Below are 18642 nucleotides of genomic sequence, written 5' to 3'. Positions count from 1 at the left end.
TGGTCACCTATCACTAAAGCTTTAAATCATATCAAACAATAAAATAACGTTACATAACCATCTAAAGGTGGGTTACCAACCACTAAAGCTGCCATATCTCAATTAATATTGGTTTGATCGTAAGAAATCTGGTGCCAATCAATAGGTAACTAAAATTACTAAAAAAAGTTATTCTTGTATTTTTTTCAACCAACGGTTTTTGAGTTATTTAAGAAACAACATTTCAAATGGCCGCCATTTTGTTTTATGAATTTGAAAAATCATCATATTTTTTTTGTCATAGAGAAACAATAGCGTAAGTAGATATCCCATGGTATAGGGAATTTATGTCGCAACTTTTACTGTTATCTCAAGCCGATTACTGTCGATTATTGTCAATTTTTACTACTTTGTTGGGGTGAGAGTGTGGGAACGGCACAATTTTAGAGACTACCAGCGTCACACAGCTGCATGGGAAAGAACTACGTGAACTATCGGCTTGGGATAACAGTAAAAGTTGCGACATAAACGCCCTATACCATGGGATATCTACTTACGCTATTGTTTCTCTATGCTTTTGTATACTAGGTCGGCTGGACTGAGTGGGGATAGTCCAATAAGAACTCGTAGGAATTATATTTTCACTGTCTCTGATATTTATGTGGAAATCCAGCTTTAAGCCCTGCTGGGCATAAAAAATAACATTGTTCCTTATGGTGTGTACACACACATTTGAAGTTTGCTATTTATGAACACTATAGTGAGGTCCACGTTAAAATGGCAGTGTTTGATTAGCAATGGTATCGCTATCCTTGTCTGTCATTCAACAAAGCCGATAGCGATATCTCTTCCTCGCTTTGCTCTGTTGCCAGATCGTCTTTTAACAATATAGAATTAATAATTAACAAATATTGTATCTTAATTATGTAAATTCATAATCAATTAATTGAAAAATATAATTTCTTGCTTAATAAGAAATTACTTAAATAATTATAATAAAATTACTTAATAAAATAATTATACTTGCTTAATTAAAGTATAATTGATCTTTTTAAACGAGAATGAACAGTTAATATTACTTCAATAAACCTGTATCAGCTACCGTCTATAGAAGGCATTGACAAGACAGAGGATCTGCAACGTTGTTCTCGTATCTTTCTCCACTGCCATTATAACGTGGACCTCACTATACCATAAGAAGCCGTTGTATTTTTCCTGGCCACCAGAGCAGAAATTTATTGGGAAGTGGGGATTTTGACGAAATCATTCAAATTGGCAGCAATCCTCATAAATAACATCATTGTTTCCCATTCAACCAATGCTGACAGTTTAAAGTTAATTTCACTTTGAGTTTGAGTTAAGTTTGAATATTCGTTTTTAAACTATTTTTGAAGACTCTTCAGTCTAATTTTTTACTTTCCTTGCCCTATTCATAGGTAAGGAAAGTATTGATTGCCGAAAAAAATTAAGGTACCCCAATTTCTAAATTTCTATACGTTTCAAGGTCCCCTGAATCCAAAGAAGTGGTTTTTAGGTATTGGTCTGTGTACACGATATCTCATCTCCCAATTAACTGAATGACTTGAAATTTGGCACTTAAGGTCCTCACAATATAAGGATCCGACGCGAACAATTTCGATCAAATGCAATTCAAGATGGCGGCTAAAATGGCGAAAATGTCGTCAAAAAATGGGTTTTTGCGATTTTCTCGAAAACGGCTCCAACGATTTTGATCAAATTTATACCTGAAATAGTCATTAATAATCTCTATCAACTGCCACAAGTCCCACATCTGTAAAAATTCCAGGAGCTCCGCCCCATCTATGCAAAGTTTGAATTTAGATTCCCAATTATCAGGCTTCAGATACAATTTTAAACAAACAATTTCAAGTGGAAAAGATTGAGCATGAAAATCTCTACAATTAATGTTCAGTAACATTTTGACCTAAAATTGAAAATAAGCTCGAAATTCAAGAAAATGTGATTATTCAAAATGTAATTGCAAACTGTTGGCAACTGTTGATTCTATTAAATCATTCACTATGAAGAGATAGCAGACCTCGTGTGTCTCCAGCTTTATTGTCCTGTCACCAGCTGGTTCAGATCTTTGAATATTAGATGCGCGTGAACACTAGCGTTAGGTGATCAATTTTCATATCGGCAAGGAAAGTTGTGTGAGTGTGCCACACCAGATTTTTTTAATAATAGTGTTTTAGTAATCTGTAGTGTAATCAAAAATAGTTCAAAAACTAATTATTAACTGCAGTTATCACATTACTACAGTTAATAACTATATTATTGTAAGTGGAATAGTTTATTTGTAATGAATTTTCGTAACCTCGAGGAACATTTTGAAACGCTCTGTATTTTACCTCGCCGTTTTTAGCCGGGACCTCACCTGTCATGCAGTGTTCCGATCCCACTCATGTCCGATATTTGTGTTGGCTGAGAAAGTAGTGGTGATAGTACAGATCACATGTACCATTCTAGGCTGTTGTCATCCGGGATCGGATCGGAGTGGGATCGGAACACTGCATGAACAGTTGTGTCCCCGGCTATTATTATAAGTTTGGACCCATCGATTGATATTTTATCATTGCAGGTAATCCCAGAACATGATGTGCAAATTATGACAAATATTTTGAGAAAAAAGGTGAGGATTCTTTACAATAGTAGTCACTTTGTGGTTAGGCGATTTTTTTATTTATTTCTTTTTAATGCGGGTGTCAGAGATTGTTTGTTGAATCACCATTATGCACTGCGATGTTACATCAATTTTTAATACTATAATAACAGTTCGAAGACTGCACGGTGTCCCACGAAGAGTTTTACAAGTTTAATATTTCATATTACGTGCCCATCCATGCACCGAACTTTTCTAAATTTTACTCAGTTTACAAAGTAGGTTCTAAAAATATTTTGGGAAAATCATTGGGAACAAAATGGCGGCATATTGAAAATTTTACCAATTTGCTTCATTGAAAAACTACTGCCGCCATTTTGTTTCTACGAAGGCTAGGGAGCTGACATTTTCCCAGAATATATTTATATATTTTTAGAACCTACTTTGTAAACTGTGTAAAATTTAGAAAAGTTCGGGGCATGAATGGGCACGTAATATGAAATTAAACTTGTAAACCTCTTCGTGGGACATCGTGTATATTTATGTGAAAAACTATAACTATAAAGTATTTACTCACTGACTTACAAACTGTTATATCAATATTTTTTAGCACCATAATAACAGCTGGAAGGCTATATGTGAAAACACTTAGGCCCGCGGCAATGTAGACCCACGAAAAGCAACCCACGCCGTGGGGTGTTTTGTAAAACATTGCTAGGCTTTTCCAGACATCTGTGTAATACATGCAATGAATAATCCACTTGTCAGCTGATTGATTATGAATAATTTTATAGCAATGGTTTACAAAACATCCCATGGCGTGGGTTGCTTTTCGTGGATTAGCGTGGGTCTACTTTGCGGCGGGCCTTAGGGCCGGTTTCCGAGCTCGGAATTTAGCCAAGTTCTAGACTTTAAACAGCTGGAGTCAGAAAATTGGCTTTCCAAAGTCGAGGGCGTAGTCACAGTCCACGTTTAAATTAAATTTCGAAAGTTTCAGCTATTATGAATTATTTAGGAATGTTTCATTTCGTCAAGGAAAAACGTTTCCAATTATAAAATGACAAATTAAAGATTATCATAAAAACTACGACTACGCACCGTTTCGGAAAGCCAATTTTCTGACTCCAGCTGTTTAAAGTCTAGAACTTGGCTAAATCCTGAGCTCGGAAACCGGCCTTTACTGATTTGAGGTCCCGGGTTCAAACCCGGTTACAAACAAAAGTTTTTAAAGCCGTATCACTCCCATGTTATCAGATCGGAACGTTAACTGTTGGTCCTGGCTGAAGTATGACAGTCGTAAGACCAAATGACGGCTTGAATGATATATTCAGTCGAGGTGGGACCTTCCCGCAAGGGATTCTTCATCAACTAATAGCCATACGAATTTAATTTACTTTTACTGAGTGAAGCATGGTCTTGACTGTTGCAAAACAGCCAAGACTGTTGCAAACGAAAACATGCTTTAGTCAGTGTGTAAATATTTCATAGTTTTCACGTATAGTCTTATTAATAAATTCTTATAAGTATAAATGGAAATGGACATAATCTACATAGTATTCAAGAGAAAATGAGGAAATTTAAGAAGTTTTAGGCAGTAGCCTGTTTTTTCTTTTCCGACTATAGTAGGCTATTGTTTGCTCTAATAAATAAATAAAGAAAGGAATTGTCTTTATCTCTTTCCTGTATAGGGCTACTTGTAATATAAATACAAAAAAAAAAATAAAAATCTCAGTACCCTTTTTTAAAAATATTTTATCACAACATGTTTCGGTCATTTATGCCCTCAATGATATCACTTGAAAATGGCATAAATGACCGAAACATGTTGTGATAAAATATTTAAAAAAAAGGGTACTGAGATTTTTATTTTCTTTGTATTTATAGGAATTGTCTTATTCATGTATGGGATAGGAAATACTCGATTCACGTATCATCACTTATGAACTAATGAACTGATAAAATTGCAGTTTTACTAAAAGATTCCTAACTCAACAAGGATGGATGTAGGCTTATTTCCATTTCTTTAAATTTTTAATTTCAATTTAATAATTAAAACAAATGTAGTCAATTTGTGATTCAAAGTTTACGCAACAACAAGATTCCAATTTATGATTAGTAATTTGAATCATGACAAATTAAATTATTGTGGAACAATTATAATGAATGAATATAGGAATATAATTATGTCAGTGTTGACATTCAAATGAATTAAAGGTTGCGGGCTCGAGACCGATCAATTCATATTTTTTATGGGATTTTTCAATTCAGAAGGAAATTATCCACGTAATTTTGACAAAATAATATATTTTTGGACATATGGTTTGCATTTACAACACATATTCAAGTGTATTATTATGCTGATGAAACGACTATTGTTGCTACAGACCCATTGATAGAAAGAGTACAGAATAAACTCGACAATGCTCTGTCTACGGCCAGGACTTGGTATGTGGCCAATGGACTGAAATTGAATGAAGATAAAACTGAGATATTGTTTTTCTCCCTCAAAGACAAGCTGAGTCTGATTAAACCGGTCAAACTTCTTGGACTTCATATGGACTACAAGCTGAACTGGGACACACATATTGAGCATCTCCAATAATCTATTTATTGAGAAAACTGAGAAATTGCGTGAATTTAGATACACTCATATTGACCTATTTTGGGCTCTTCCACTCATATTTGAGTTATGGTGTGCGTCTATGGGGTGATTCCGTCCATTCAAAAACAGTGTTCCTATGTCAAAAAAAGCTCTTAGAGCTATCCTAGGACTAACACAGAGAGATTCATGCAGGCCACATTTCCCTAATTTGAGTATACTATCCCTTCCATCTCTCTTCATTTATTCTAATTTAATTTACGTCAAGGAAAACTCAGAAAAATGTTCCATTCATGAAGACTTCCATGCATATAATACCAGGAACAGTAGAAACATTGTAGCACCACAAATAAGACTTCCTAAAACTATGAGAAGCCATACTTTCCAACAGTGTATATTGTATAATAAACTGCCTCAAACAACCAGGAATCTGCCTCCAAACAAATTTAAGAAAGTTATATACAGTTATCTGAAGAATAATGCCTTTAGAGGAATATCTGAATACCTGAATTGAATGTAATATATATGTGCTTTATCAGATATGATTAGCCTACTTTTAAAATGTATATATTATGGCTTGCCTAATGCTATAATTGTAGCCTGATGGTTAATAAAACGAATCTTGAATCAATATTTTCCCCAGTGCAAAGCACGGGTTACCTGATAGTATAGCCTCAAATTAGTTATTATAGTGTTGAAACTTGATTGTTGCTTGCACATATATTTTTATTTGTTGTTTTTGAATGTTTTATAGTAATTGTAGTTGTAGTAACAAAGAAACAAAAAAAAATTTTTTGTTGGAAATATGAATGAATGTGTTTGTACGTATTACATAATCTTTAGTTATATTTGCAGCAGAAACCTTTATTGACTTCCCTTGATGCAGTAATACATTATTGTTTTTGATGTTTTGTGACACTAATATATAACAATTGTTTCTCCAACTCTACACTGAAAATATAGATCGAAGAGGAGAGAATATGAATCCGATTTAAAAGGATCAATTTTTTATGGTCTATCCCATATCACAATAAGTTCTGATTCCAAATATTCATCCAGTTATTCCTAAAAAATAAATAATTCATCTCCGTATAGAATGTCATCCTTTTATTAAATACTTTATGCAATAATGTAATTCGACCAGTAGCTATGCGTTGAGTGTTCATATATTTCTAGATATCTTTCTACTCTCATTATATACATTGAATACGTTTAAAATTATTCGAATTAATTCATTTGTCAATTTATACATTTATTCATTCTATCATTTATTTATCCTTTCACTTATTCCTTTAGTAGTGTATTAAATCATTTATTTATTCTTGCATACATTTTCTCATTCATTATTAAGGCTCAACTCACACTTACGCGACTCAAGTCGAGAGCATGTGTTTTCAAATGGTGACGTCGCGGAGACTAGAATCGACTGGTCGGTCTAAGTGTCACCATTTGGAAACACATGCTCTCGACTAGAGTCGAGTCACTTCTCGACCTGATTCGCGTAAGTTTGAGTTGAGCCTAAGAGTAATAAATATTACAAAATTTGAATAAAAAACTGGCGCTACCTCAAAACTTTTTCTGTCCCTAAATACATCAGTTCAATTTATTTGTCCAAAGTAGTATTAGTCATAAATAATCTTTACTCGAAGACTGAATAACTGATGTAAACTTTATCATTATAATTAAACATCTTCGATAGGTTGATAGAAAAGCCGAAAACAATGAAAAACGTGTAGGTTTTTTATCACGATTAATAATATTGACTTATGAGTCTGAACCTAACCTTCATAAAATTATTATAATTTAAAATTACAAATAAAAATATTCTGATGTTAACTGCTATAATTGAAATAGCATATTCCTCTAGATTTATTGACGTATGCTTCAAGTCTTGAGCAAAATCTGTTGAAAATCTAAATGTTGAGAAATATTGCAATATACTTTTGTTAGTTTACAATATAAGAACGTATAAGGGCATTCCTCTAGATTTATTGACTTCTGTTTCGAATCTTAAGAAAAATTTTGTGTAAATTTATATGCAAGAATTATTTCAATTTATCTTATTATTTCAGTTTAAGGACGCTCTTTCTCCTGAGCAACTTAACAGAGTGGTATTGAAATCTGTTGAAGATTGGAGGCGTAGACAAATTGATCTCCTTGTGAGTATTTTTTATCTTTATTCATATACAATATAATATGAATAAATTATATTTCCTTTATTTATTCATATCAAACATTAGTGCCCATTACAGAGTCACGCCACATTATTCATTATTGAACGAGTGACAGCGAGTTCTCACTTTTGACTCACTCAAGGCCAAAGTCTTTGTCCGTCTGTTTGTATGTTCTACAATAACTTTAGGAAACATTCATCAATCAGCTTCAAATTTTAAACATCAGTATTCTTCGAACCTCTTCACAAATCAAGTTGGTTGGACAACAAAATTGACTCTTCACTCCTTCATGCTTTTTCAGGATATAACTAATAACATTGCATAAGACAAATATTTGTTGTGATTTATAATTTAGTCATCTGAAGAATTCATTGCATGCAATTCAACAGTTTTTCATTTATTCATAAAATCAGCTGAGGCTATTTGGAAGCTATCACACAGACATACAACTGCGCTGACACATGATTTCAGCTGCCTAGTAACTAGTTGTGCATTTAAACTACTAGTAGTTCTGTGAACAGTAGACATGATGCAGTATTCTCATCCACGAGAGTACCTGATTGAAACTATAGATCTTATGGAAATACAGCAATTGACTGGCTTCTCCACACATCTGTGTAATCACTTGTCAGCTGATTTATAATGAATAATCCTATAGTCTTATAGTATAAATTGAAATGGACATAATCTACATAATATTTAAGACAAAATTAGGAAATTGAAGAAGTTTTGGGCAATAGCCTGTTTTTTTTCTTTTCCGACTATAGTAAGCTATCGTTTGCTCCAATAAATAAATAAATAGTCTTATTCATGTATGGGATAGGAAATACACGATTCACGCATCATCACTTATGAACTAATGAACTGATAAACTTGCAGTTTTACTAAAAGATTCTAAACTCACCGAGGATGGATGTAGGCTTATTTCCATCTCTTTAAGTTAATAAATTTCAATTTAATAATTAAAACAAATGTAGTCAATTTGTGATTAAAGTTTACGCAACAACAAGAACCCAACCTATGATTAGTAATTTGATTTCGAATGAATGAAATTATTTTGGAACAATTTGAATTAATGTATATAGGAATATAATTATGTCAGTGTTGACATTCAAATGAATGAAAGGTTGCGGGTTCGAGACCGATCAATTCATATTTTTTATGGGTTTTTTCAATTCAGAAGGAAATTATCCACGTAATTTTGACAAAATAATATATTTTTTGACATATATGGGTTTGCATTTACAACTCATATTTAAGTGTATTATTATGCTGATGACACGACTATTGTTGCTACAGACCCATTGATAGAAAGAGTATAGAATAAACTCGACAATGCTCTGTCTACGGCCAGGATTTGGTAGGTGGCCAATGGACTGAAATTGAATGAAGATAAAACTGAGATATTGTTTTTCTCCCTCAAAGACAAGCTGAGTCTGATTAAACCGGTCAAACTTCTTGGACTTCATATGGACTACAAGCTGAACTGGGACACACATATTGAGCATCTCGAATAATCTATTGAGAAATAGCGTGAATTTAGATACACTCATATTGACCTATTTTGGGCTCTTCCACTCACATTCGAGTTATGGTGTGCGTCTATGGGGTAATACCGTCCATTCAAAAACAGTGTTCCTATGGCAAAAAAAGCTCTTAGAGCTATCCTAGGACTAACACAGAGAGATTCATGCAGGCCACATTTCCCTAATTTGGGTATACTATCCCTTCCATCTCTCTTCATTTATTCCAATTTAATTTACGTCAAGGAAAACTCAGAAAAATTTTCCATTCATGAAGACTTCCATGCATATAATACCAGGAACAGTAGAAACATTGTAGCACCACAAATAAGACTTACTAAAACTATGAGAAGCCATACTTTCCAACAGTGTATATTGTATAATAAACTGCCTCAAACAACCAGGAATCTGCCTCCAAACAAATTTAAGAAAGTTATGTACAGTTATCTGAAGAATAATGCCTTTTACTCACTTGAGGAATATCTGAATACCTGAATTGAATGTAATATAGATGTGCTTTATCAGGTATGATTTTCTGCTCAATTGTGTATAGCCTACTTTTAAAATGTATATATTATGACTTGCCTAATGCTTTAATATTGTAGCCTGATGGTTAATAAAACGAATCTTGAATCAATATTTTCCCCAGTGCAAAGCACGGGTTACCTGATAGTATAGCCTCAAAGTAGTTATTATAGTGTTGAAACTTGATTTCAATGTAATTTCTCATTATATACATTGAATACGTTTAAAATTATTCATTCTATCATTTATTTATCCATTCACTTATTCCTTTAGTAGTGTATTAAATCATTTATTTATTCTTGCATACATTTTCTCATTCATTATTAAGGCTCAACTCAAACTTACGCGAATCAGGTCGAGAAGAGACTCGACTCTAGTCGAGAGCATGTGTTTTCAAATGGTGACGTCGCGGAGACTAGAATCGACTGGTCGGTCCAAGTGTCACCATTTGGAAATACATGCTCTCGACTAGAGTCGAGTCTCTTCTCGACCTGATTCGCGTAAGTTTGAGTTGAGCCTAAGAGTAATAAATATTACAAAATTTGAATAAAAAACTGGGGCTACCTCAAAACTTCTTCTGTCCCTAAATACATCAGTTCAATTTATTTGTCCCAAGTAGTACTAGTCATAAATAATCTTTACTCGAAGACTGAGTAACTGATGTAAACTTTATCATTATAATTAAACATCTTTGATAGGTTGATAGAAAAGCCGAAAACAATGAAAAACGTGTAGGTTTTTTATCACGATTACTAATATTGACTTATGAGCCTGAACCTAACCTTCATAAAATTATTATAATTTAAATTTACAAATAAAAATATTCTGATGTTAACTGCCATAATTGAAATAGCATATTCCTCTAGATTTATTGACGTATGCTTCAAGTCTTGAGCAAAATTTGTTGAAAATCTAAATGTTGAGAAATATTGCAATATACTTTTGTTAGTTTACAATATAAGGACGTATAAGGGCATTCCTCTAGATTTATTGACTTCTGTTTCGAATCTTAAGAAAAATTTTGTGTAAATTTATATGTAGAGAATTATTTCAATTTATCTTATTATTTCAGTATAAGGACGCTCTTACTCCTGAGCATCTTAACAGAGTTGTATTGAAATTTGTTGAAGAATGGAGGCGTAAACAAATTGATTGCCTTGTGAGAATTTTTTGTATTTATTCATATACAATATAATATGAATATAATATAATATAAATATACACATTATTCATTATTGAACGAGTGACAGCGAGTTCTCACTTTTGACTCACTCAAGGCCAAAGTCTTTGTCCGTCTGTTTGTATGTTCTACAATAACTTTAGGAAACATTCATCAATCAGCTTCAAATTTAAACATCAGTATTCTTCGAACCTCTCCACAAATCAAGTTGGTTGGACAACAAAATTGACTCTTCACTCCTTCATGCTTTTTCAGGATATAACTAATAACATTGCATAAGACAAATATTTGTTGTGATTTATAATTTAGTCATCTGAAGAATTCATTGCATTCAATTCAACAGTTTTTCATTTATTCATAAAATCAGCTGAGGCTATTTGGAAGCTATCACACAGACATACAAGTGCGCTGACACATGATTTCAGCTGCCTAGTAACTAGTTGTGCATTTAAACTACTAGTAGTTCTGTGAACAGTAGACATGATGCAGTATTATCATCCACGAGAGTACCTGATTGAAACTATAGATCTTATGGAAATACAGCAATTGACTGGCTTCTCCACACATCTGTGTAATCACTTGTCAGCTGATTTATAATGAATAATCCTATAGTCTGATTTTTACTCTAATATTGGCGTATGAAGGAGGCTCCTTCATACGCCAATATTAGAGTAAAAATTTAGTAAAAAAGTACCCCAATTTCTAAATTTCTATAAGTTTCAAGGCCCCCTGAGTCCAAAAAAGTGGTTTTTGGGTATTGGTCTGTATGTGTGTGTGTGTGTGTGTGTGTGTATGAGTGTATGTGCGTCTGTGTACACGATATCTCATCTCCCAATGACTTAAAATTTGGAACTTAAGGTCCTTACAATATAAGGATCCGACACGAACAATTTCGATCAAATGCAATTCAAGATGGCGGCTAAAATGGAGAAAATGTTGTCAAAAACAGGGGTTTTCGTGATTTTCTCGAAAACGGCTCCAACGATTTTGATTTAATTTATACCTAGAATAGTCATCGATAAGCTCTATCAACTGCCACAAATCCTATATCTGTAAAAATTTCAGGAGCTCCGCCCCATCTATGCAAAGTTTGATTTTAGATTACCAATTAACAGACTTCAGATACAATTTAAACAAAAAATTCAAGTGGAAAAGATTGAGCATGAAAATCTCTACAATTAAAGTTCAGTAACATTTTCAACTAAAATTGAAAATAAGCTCGAAATTCGAGAAAATGTGATTATCCAATTGCAAACTGCTGGCAACTGTTGATTCTATTAAATGATTCACTATGAAGAGATAGCAGACCTCGTATGTCTCCAGCGTTATTGTACTGTCACCAGCTGACTCAGATCTTCGTTTATAAGTAGACTTGAGATGCGCGTGAACACTAGCGTCAGGTGATCAATTCTCATAACAGCAAGGAAAGTTGTGTGAGTGCGCCACACCAGATTTTTACTCTAATATTGGCGTATGAAGGAGGCTCCTTTTTCCTTTTATATTATTCTTGAAATGCAAAATTTCCGAAAACCTTGTATATACGTCGACGCGCAATTAAAAAAGGAATATACCTGTCAAATTTCATGAAAATCTATTACCGCGTTTCGCCGTAAATGCGCAACATATTATAAACATTCAAACATTTAAACATTAAGAGAAATGCCAAACCGTCGACTTGAATCTTAGACCTCACTTCGCTCGGTCAATCAGTTTGTATTCTTTATAGACTGGCGGTACAGCTGGATCACTTCCAACAAATCATGCAGATGAATTATCATATCCTTTTTGTTTTTAGTTATGCATTTAAACGGTTTGTTTGTATTTTTTATAGACTGGCGTTACATCTAAAGCCCTTCCAACAAATCCCGCATCTTCCAACAATCAGGGGAACAAGCATCAGATACCAAACAGCATGTATCAATCAGCAGGCAGATTCGCTAATAATGCAGCTACTAAGCCTTACACTGCTGATTCCACCAAGTGGCCTGTTGCTCTAAGTAACACGTATGCAGGTGGCACAATGCAAGCTAATAGGATGACTGCTAGAAGGCCAACAACTTCGACTAATTTCCCTTCAACTATTAGGAATGCAAATGCAAATAATGCATACTTAACCAGTAACTCTGCAATTCCAGCTAGTAGAACGATGACTTCAAGTAGCACATCTTCAAGTAATGCGATTCCAGCTAGTAGGACGATGACATCAAGTAGCACATCTTCAAGTAATGCGATTCCAGCTAGTAGAATGATGCCTTCAAGTAGCACATCTTCAAGTAATGCATTTCCAGCTAGTAGGACGATGCCTTCAAGTAGCACATCTTCAATTAATGCGATTCCAGCTAGTAGGACGATGCCTTCAAGTAGCACATCTTCAATTAATGCGATTCCAGCTAGTAGGACGATGACTTCAAGTAGCACATCCTCAAGTAATGCAGTTCCAGCTAGTAGGACGATGGTTTCAAGTAGTGCAATTCAAACTACTATGCCAAAAACTATAACTTTTGATCCTTCCACATATTCAAGTAATGCTGTACCAACTACTAAGCAGACACCTGCTAGTAGGATGACGACTTCTTCCAGTAAATTTCCTTCCACTAGTAGATCAACATTTGCTACTGATAACTCTTTAAATACAAGTAATGCAACTAGTAAATCCACAACTGCTAGTAATACTAGCAGTATAGCTTCAACTAGTAGAGCTACATCAGTAATCAATCCTCCTTCAACTGGTAGAACTACAAGTAGTAATGCAACTTCAAACAACATACCTTCAAATAGTAACCAAGCTACTGCCAGTAATTCAATTTCAACTAGTAATCTCACATCTGCAAGTAATACTAGTAGGGCAAGAATCACATCTGTGATTCAAAAAGCATCAACCAGTAACACTACCTCTGAAAGTAAGCCAAGTTCCAGCGAGAATAAATCAAATAATGAAGATTGAAGACTGAATATTTTTCCGCAAGCTGCAAGAATTTATTTCTTTATTTGATATTGAATTTAACAGTTTTTATTTCTTCAAAATTATAACTTTCCTCTGAAAATAAACCAAGTTCCAGTGAGAGTAGATCATCAAATAATGAAGATTGAAGACTTAAGAACTGTAATTAATTTTTCTACAAAATGCAAGTTGCAAGTATTTATTTCTTTATTTGATATTGACTTTTAAAGTACAGTATTCGTTCCTTATAAATTATAACATCCAATAGGCCTAATGATATTACCAATCAAACAATCACATCTATACCTAATACACGTACAATTTATGGGCTTTCTATGAAAGCGTCCACAAGTTGTAAAGATAGTTAAAAACTTGATGTTATTGAATAATTAGGTATTTGGATTTAAATTTGCATATATCAGCTATATTCATCAAACATTGATGTTTAATACATGTGTATTATTACCTATTATTATAATTAAAAAAGCTGCCTATCCGTTTGTAGAAAAATTCAATTTCAATTTAACCAATTCTATTCCAATTTATATTTTTTTAATTAAATTTGTCAGTCTAGATTTGTATAAATAATCAATATTGGAGGAGTTCGTGTTCAAAATAATGTTTAACATTACCATTATTCTCGCTAATAGTTCGGCATTTGGGATAAGCATAATTAATTATTGATAAAATTAGCAACTTAATGGTTTGTTTGATATTGACCAATTGTTTCGCCAGAACATGGTGTCAAACTATCAATATGATAAACTGAAAAACTTTAATAAATAACAACCAAGCTCATTTTCATTATGTTTTCATCTTCACAATCGTTGAGTTCTTTTTGGTTGCTCTCTCTATTTAATTGCTGGAAAATGTTATATTTTAGATGAATACATTTCGTAAATAATTAATGGATCATCTTGAAATATCTACAGTTCATCTTGAATTTTTCTGATTGATTCATTGATTTTTTTGAGTTGCTAGTTGAGCTAGCCTATAAATTGAATATTTCTTGTAAATAAATGTAAGACTGTCCAAATTATTATTTTAGCAAGTAAGAAGTATTTAGTCATAATAATTATATTGGTGTTCATATCATTCAATACCGTATAGAATAAATAAAAATATTATATATAATTTTGTACATTGTATAAAGAATAAATCTTGTTCAAATTGTTACCAATGTATAACAGAAATGTTGTATAATGAAAATATAATTTTGATATTATGTTCCTTGTTCTACTTACAAGTATAGTTTAATCTAATTTTTGTACAAAAAAATATAGTTTACTCGAAGAACACAATATATTGTATTACTATTTATTCCATAATATATAAACCTAAACCATGAATCTATTGACTCGATACTATGTAAAATATTTTTAGAACTTTGGGATATTTAGTCCTATGTTCCATATTATAAGAGTAATAATATCTTCAGCTTTTTCGGCCCGCATTATATAAAGACACCAGGCTGGTTAGCTATAAATTGGGGCACCAGAAGAGATATTCTGTGCCAAAGCCATAGATCTACTAGTGGTGTCCTTATTCCATATGTAAAGCATGTTGAGACACCAATGGTATTTTAGTTTCAGCGTTTGCTAAATTTACAACCAAGTGAGACGCTAACATGTATATAGTACTAGCCGTCAGGCTCGCTTAGCTCGCCATATCCGTCTAGCCAGGGGGCTCCGCCCCCTGGACCCCCGACTGGATCGTCCAAGAATGAGATCAGCAGGCTCGCTTCGCTAGCCTGCATTTTTCATTTGGGCGTTTTTATCATATGTTAAGACAATCCAGTCGGGAGTCCAGACTAAACGTCTGGCTAAACGGATATGGCGAGCGAAGCGAGCCTGACGGCTAGTAATATAATATTCCCAGGATTGAAGTAGCAGTGCCTAATCAATTTCTCCGCGATAAATGCATTTAAATCTTCAACTTGATGCCAACCTAACAAAGTCAACTCAACTTAATGCCAACCTGACGAAATTATTAATTTAGTTGCCAGTTAACTGTTTCGAAGAGGTACTCTATCTAGATTATAGTTCTATAGTAACATATGATATGGAAATTTCAATTATAATTAAGAGATTGGGAGAAGAAGAATATACATGCTAAAAGACAAACTTTAAACCCTTAAAAACAACCCTTAGAGTTAAAATATTGCCAAAAGATTTCTTAGTGCGCCTCTAAAGGGCCAACTGAACATACCTACCAAATTTGAACGTTTTTGGTCCGGTAGATTTTTAGTTCTGCGAGTGAGTGAGTCAGTCAGTCAGTGAGTGAGTGCCATTTCACTTTTATATATAGATAGTATTGTTTACATTACGATACCAAGCTATGGTGACGGATAACAAAAGTCTGGTGTCCCTAGTGTAATGAACGTCTCATGACTTGTTCGGTTGCATAGAAGCTGTTGATTTTTGACAAGAGCCAATAGTTATTAACTAATACTTATTAATTGTTGATTATACTTGACAAGAACCAATCAGAGAAAAGGGTTTAAAAAGGAAAGTTCTCTTGACAGCTTTGTGACCCAGCCCGGTATCTTAATGTGTTTAGATTTCAACTAACATTAGTTAGATTACCTTGGCCTCAATATTAATACCTTAATACCTTAATACCTTCAGCTTCATCCATTACCCACAATTGTGGGATCGATGGCGTCAAAAAATCAAAACACGTACAAACACATGAAAAAAAACTGTAACAGTTCAGATCAGATGGCAGTGATCCAGTGCTCACGCTCTCAATAAAAATTCAAATCATCACTCATAAATTCGTTCACACTGTAGTATGCCTTTGCACACAGTAGCTTCCGGACGGTTTTCCTGAAGGCGGCCTCATCCAATTGCTTCACACTATTAGGCAGCTTGTTGTAGAATTTCAGGGCTGAAATCCTGTAACTGGCCTGTGATCGGTGGAGGCGTCTCCTGGGGATATCCAACAGCTCACTGCGCCTGGTGTTGTGGCGGTGGATGTCACTACGGGCAGCTAGAGTATGCTGTATCTTCTTGACATACACCAAGCACAGGAGGATGTAATGGCTGAAGACAGTCAGTACACCAAGGCGAGCAAAGATGGGCTTGCAGTGGGCAAGATGATCGCTGCCTGTTATAATTCTTATAGCCCTCTTTTGCAGTCTCAGCACATCAGCAGCCCCCGCCGAATGACCCCACAGAAGCAAGCCATAGGTAATGTGGCAATGGAAGAGCGCATGATACATCATTATCAGGTACTTCTCAGTCACCAGGCCCCTCATCTTGAGCAGCAGAAAGCAAATGCGGGAGAGTCGACTGGTTACCTGCTGTATATGATTGTTCCAGCTGAGTTTGCTGTCCAAGACAAAACCCAGCAGCTTCACTGGATTCTGAGGGTCACGCGGCTCACGTGACAAGCTGCAGATGATCCTTTGGGTCTTGTCCTCATTCAGCTGGAATCGATTAGCCAGGAACCATGAAGTGGCAGACTGAAGATGCTCCGCAGATGCCTCCAAAACCCGCTCAAGCTCAGCACCCGATGACAGTAGAGATGCATCATCCGCGAACATCAGAGAGGAACCGTGGTCGTCGAGGTCATTTATCATGACAAGAAACAGTGTAGGCCCCAGCACCGATCCCTGAGGAACACCAAAAGTTACCGGAAGTGTCCGGGAGTCAGCACCACTGAGGGAGACAAGCTGAGTCCTTCCAGAAAGGTAAGAGCCCAAGATGGAAAGGGCAGAGTCTCTAAGACCATAAAAGCTCAGCTTTCTAAGAAGAATGCCATGGTCCACGCAGTCAAAGGCTCGGCTCAGATCACAAAGAGCAAGAGCAAGAGACTCACCATCCTCGAAGGCAGCATCAATCCGCTCAGCCACATGGTCGACTGCACCCACTGTTGATCTCCCAACTCGGAAACCAAACTGCATGTTGGAGAACAGGCCATTCTCCTCGAAAAAGGCCTCCAGCTGAGGCTTTATCACTGCCTCAATCACCTTGCCAAAGACAGGAGTAATGGAGATTGGCCTGAAGCTACGAAGGTTCTCACGATCACCCTTCTTGAAGACTGGGACAGTTCTTGATGTTTTCAAGAAATCAGGAAAATTTCCAGACCTCAAGCACTCATTGACAGATGCAGAGAGAGGAACTGCAATGGCATCAACAACCTCTCGAAGCATGCTCACAGACATGCCAAACACATCTGGACTTTTTGAGGGTTTGAAAGAGCGTATGATCCTCCTCAAGGCAGCTGGTGTGGTGGGGCGAAAGAAGGAGAGATGCTCCTGTCCCGGCTGGATTCTTCCTTCCAACAGATCAATTGGATCAATGGCAGTATCAGGCAGGGAATCCACTATATCCTGAACCGAACCCACAAAGAAGCCATTAAAATCATCCGGGCTTGCAAAGTCGATCTTTTTCCGTGGCATGGATCTGTTTGTATTTATCACATCCCAGGCAGCTTTGCATTGGTTAGGTGCATCCTCGATCTGTCGCTCAGTTGCCAACCTCTTAGCCAGCTCGATCCTCCTCTTGTAGAATTGTTTAAAGTTTCTATATCTAGCAGAGCTGTCAGCATCACCATCCTCACATCGGTTCTTGAGAGCGAGCATGAGTCCCTTAAGTCTGGAGACCCTTAAGTCTAGGTCTATTAAATTGAACTCAAAAGTTATAAATTTATATTTATGACTTTAGAATAATACAGTCTCAAATAATCTCTTAAGAATTGTATTATATCCATATGAATTTTCAGCAGTAATAAACGTTCAATATTAATGTACAGTATTGATTGGAAAATTGTCTGAACGTTTAACATGGTTGCAATAAAATGTATACTAATCCAATTTATTCATTCAGTGAGAAAAGTTTAGTGCAGATTGTCAAATAAATTTAGTTTATTGTTCAAATCTTCTTTATTATTTTATTACAATAATTGGAAGTGGACGGGAAAAGTCCAGAGGGAAAGAGACTAAATTTAATTTCAAATTCAAAATCAAGATAAGAATTTTACTTGAAAAAGCAAACTTAAATAGTTGAATACAGTTTTGAAATGAGCCTCTTTTACTCTAAGCAGGATAGCCAACATGAAGTCCAAAAATGCTATATTGGTTAAAAGTAAATTT

At 34.9% G+C, this 18642-nt stretch overlaps 1 protein-coding gene across 4 annotated transcripts in view; it reads left to right on the top strand.

Moving 5' to 3' along the window:
* The window catches only part of LOC111045686 (transcriptional regulator ATRX homolog), an 89910-nt gene extending 75358 nt beyond the window's left edge, over positions 1-14552 (top strand). For 3 of the 4 annotated variants that reach the window (XM_039436838.1, XM_039436837.1, XM_039436840.1), the window contains 3 exons: positions 2582-2632; positions 7274-7360; positions 12435-14552. In XM_039436838.1, the coding sequence (XP_039292772.1) occupies positions 2582-2632; positions 7274-7360; positions 12435-13547 (1251 nt within the window). In that variant the 3' untranslated portion in view covers positions 13548-14552. The remainder of the gene's footprint in view (positions 1-2581; positions 2633-7273; positions 7361-12434) is intronic. The other variant, XM_039436839.1, reaches the window with a different exon arrangement.
* Positions 14553-18642: the final 4090 nt, after the last annotated feature.

The sequence above is a fragment of the Nilaparvata lugens genome, chromosome 10, assembly GCF_014356525.2.
Source record: "Nilaparvata lugens isolate BPH chromosome 10, ASM1435652v1, whole genome shotgun sequence".
Classification (NCBI taxonomy): domain Eukaryota; kingdom Metazoa; phylum Arthropoda; class Insecta; order Hemiptera; family Delphacidae; genus Nilaparvata; species Nilaparvata lugens.
This window is presented reverse-complemented; position numbering and strand designations above follow the sequence as displayed.